Here is a 1643-nt window from a genome sequence, read left to right as displayed (position 1 = left end):
GATGGATCCTATCATCATCTTTTGAAGCACAAGATTTTGGCTTTCTCCATCTGGATCTCTATATAAAAAGTCTTTCATTGGTGCATTGTTGAAATGTGTGCACACTAGCAAGGTCGAAGCCTTCTTGTTTGAAATATGCGAAGGAATGTGTGGAAGTTATATTGGAGGTAAATCGCTAGCCTACCAAGCTACTTCTCTGGGCTACTAGTTGCCACACATGCAAGCAGACATGCAGAAGTATGTAAGAAAATGTGAAAAGTGACATAAATTTATGCATCAAATTCATCAACTGGCCAGAGAACTCCTTGCATTGAAAAATCCATCAACTTTTTCTTTGTGGGGTTTGGATATAGTGGGGCCTCCTCCAATGGCACCGAGCAATAGAAAGTTCTTCATCGGGACAACAGACTACTTCACCAAACGGTTTGAAGTAGAAGCACTTACAACCATCAAAGAAAAGGATTTGAAGAATTTTGTTTGGCAGAATATCATCACTTTATTTGGAGTCCCTAAGGCTTTGATTTCTGACAACGGCACTCAATTTGATAGAGGGCTTTTATGGGGATTTTGTGAAGAATTGATATTGAATTCTAGAACTCTACACCAGCCTATCCTCAATCAAAAGGCTAAGCTGAAACTTCAAATAAACTTATCGTTGATGGACTGAAGAAAAGACTTGAGAAAGCTAAAGGAAAATGGGTTGAAGAATGATCTTATGTTTTATGGGCATATTGAACAACCCCCAGATGGTCAACCGAAGAGACACCCTTCTCTTTAGCTTATGGTATGGACGTTGTTATCCCAGTGGAGATTGGTTTACCCATTATCAGAAGTGAAAATTTTGATCCTAACTTAAATGGGGAAACAATAGCTTTGGAACTCGACCTTACTCAGGAAAGAAATGAAAGGGCACTGATTCACGTCGCAGCATATCAACAAGAGTTGTCCAAGAAATACAACAAAATGATGCACCCAATACAATTCATGGTTGGAGATTCAATTTTACGCAAAGTCATGGGTAACACTCTTGTGACTGGCGATGGAAAATTGGGTCCTAATTAGGAAGGACCTTACAAGATTTTGAGGTTAGTTGGAAAATGGGCATACAACTTGGAAGATTTGGAAGGCATTGTTGTGTTCAGACCGTGGAACACTGCCAATTTAAAGTAGTTTGATTTGTAGCTTGTATTCATGTACTTTTTCGTTTTCGGTCATAAATAAAATAAGTAGATAGTTTTTTTCATTTTAGAGCTTATCAATGTTATTGTCTTATTATGCTTTGATTGTAACTGTGTTAGCACAACTAAGGGGCAACAGGTTTAAATGCCCTTTGCTTATTTGAAAATCTTTAATGTTCTCGTTTTTAGCTTAGTAGAGTAGGTTGAAGGATGTTTCCAACTTTCAAAATATTTACCAAGCTAGATGTTTGCTCAACAAAAGTAGGTTGGCGAATGTTTCCAATGTTAAAAATCTTTACCAAGCTGGTTTTTAGCTCGACAAAATAGGTTGGAGGATGTTTCTAACTTTAAAAATCTATACTAAGCTAGTTGTTAGCTTGGGAAAATAGTTTGGATGATGTTTCCAACGTTGAAAATCTTAACCAAGTTTAGGTTGGACTGGCTTGGTTGTCATCTAGTGGATCA

At 37.5% G+C, this 1643-nt stretch overlaps 1 protein-coding gene across 1 annotated transcript; it reads left to right on the top strand.

Moving 5' to 3' along the window:
* The first annotated feature begins 271 nt into the window (after positions 1–271).
* On the top strand, positions 272–1062 carry LOC145793379 (uncharacterized). Its single transcript, XM_082876195.1, has 2 exons — positions 272–654; positions 747–1062. Exons 1-2 carry the CDS (start codon positions 272–274, stop codon positions 1060–1062), a joined length of 699 nt encoding a protein of 232 aa, XP_082732321.1.
* Positions 1063–1643: the final 581 nt, after the last annotated feature.

This window comes from Camellia sinensis, chromosome 6 (assembly GCF_055761805.1).
Source record: "Camellia sinensis isolate YWXY chromosome 6, ASM5576180v1, whole genome shotgun sequence".
In the NCBI taxonomy this organism is placed as follows: domain Eukaryota; kingdom Viridiplantae; phylum Streptophyta; class Magnoliopsida; order Ericales; family Theaceae; genus Camellia; species Camellia sinensis.
The sequence above is the reverse complement of the archived record's forward strand: the minus strand, read 5'-3'. Positions and strand labels throughout refer to the sequence as shown.

What these genes read in the sequence shown, in the direction of transcription:
- LOC145793379 (XM_082876195.1), top strand. Translation starts at nt 272, where the DNA reads ATGCATCAAATTCATCAACTGGCCAGAGAACTCCTTGCATTGAAAAAT. An exon ending in AAACTTCAAATAAACTTATC is followed by an intron (nt 655 to 746) that starts GTTGATGGACTG and finishes AACAACCCCCAG; the next exon opens with ATGGTCAACCGAAGAGACAC.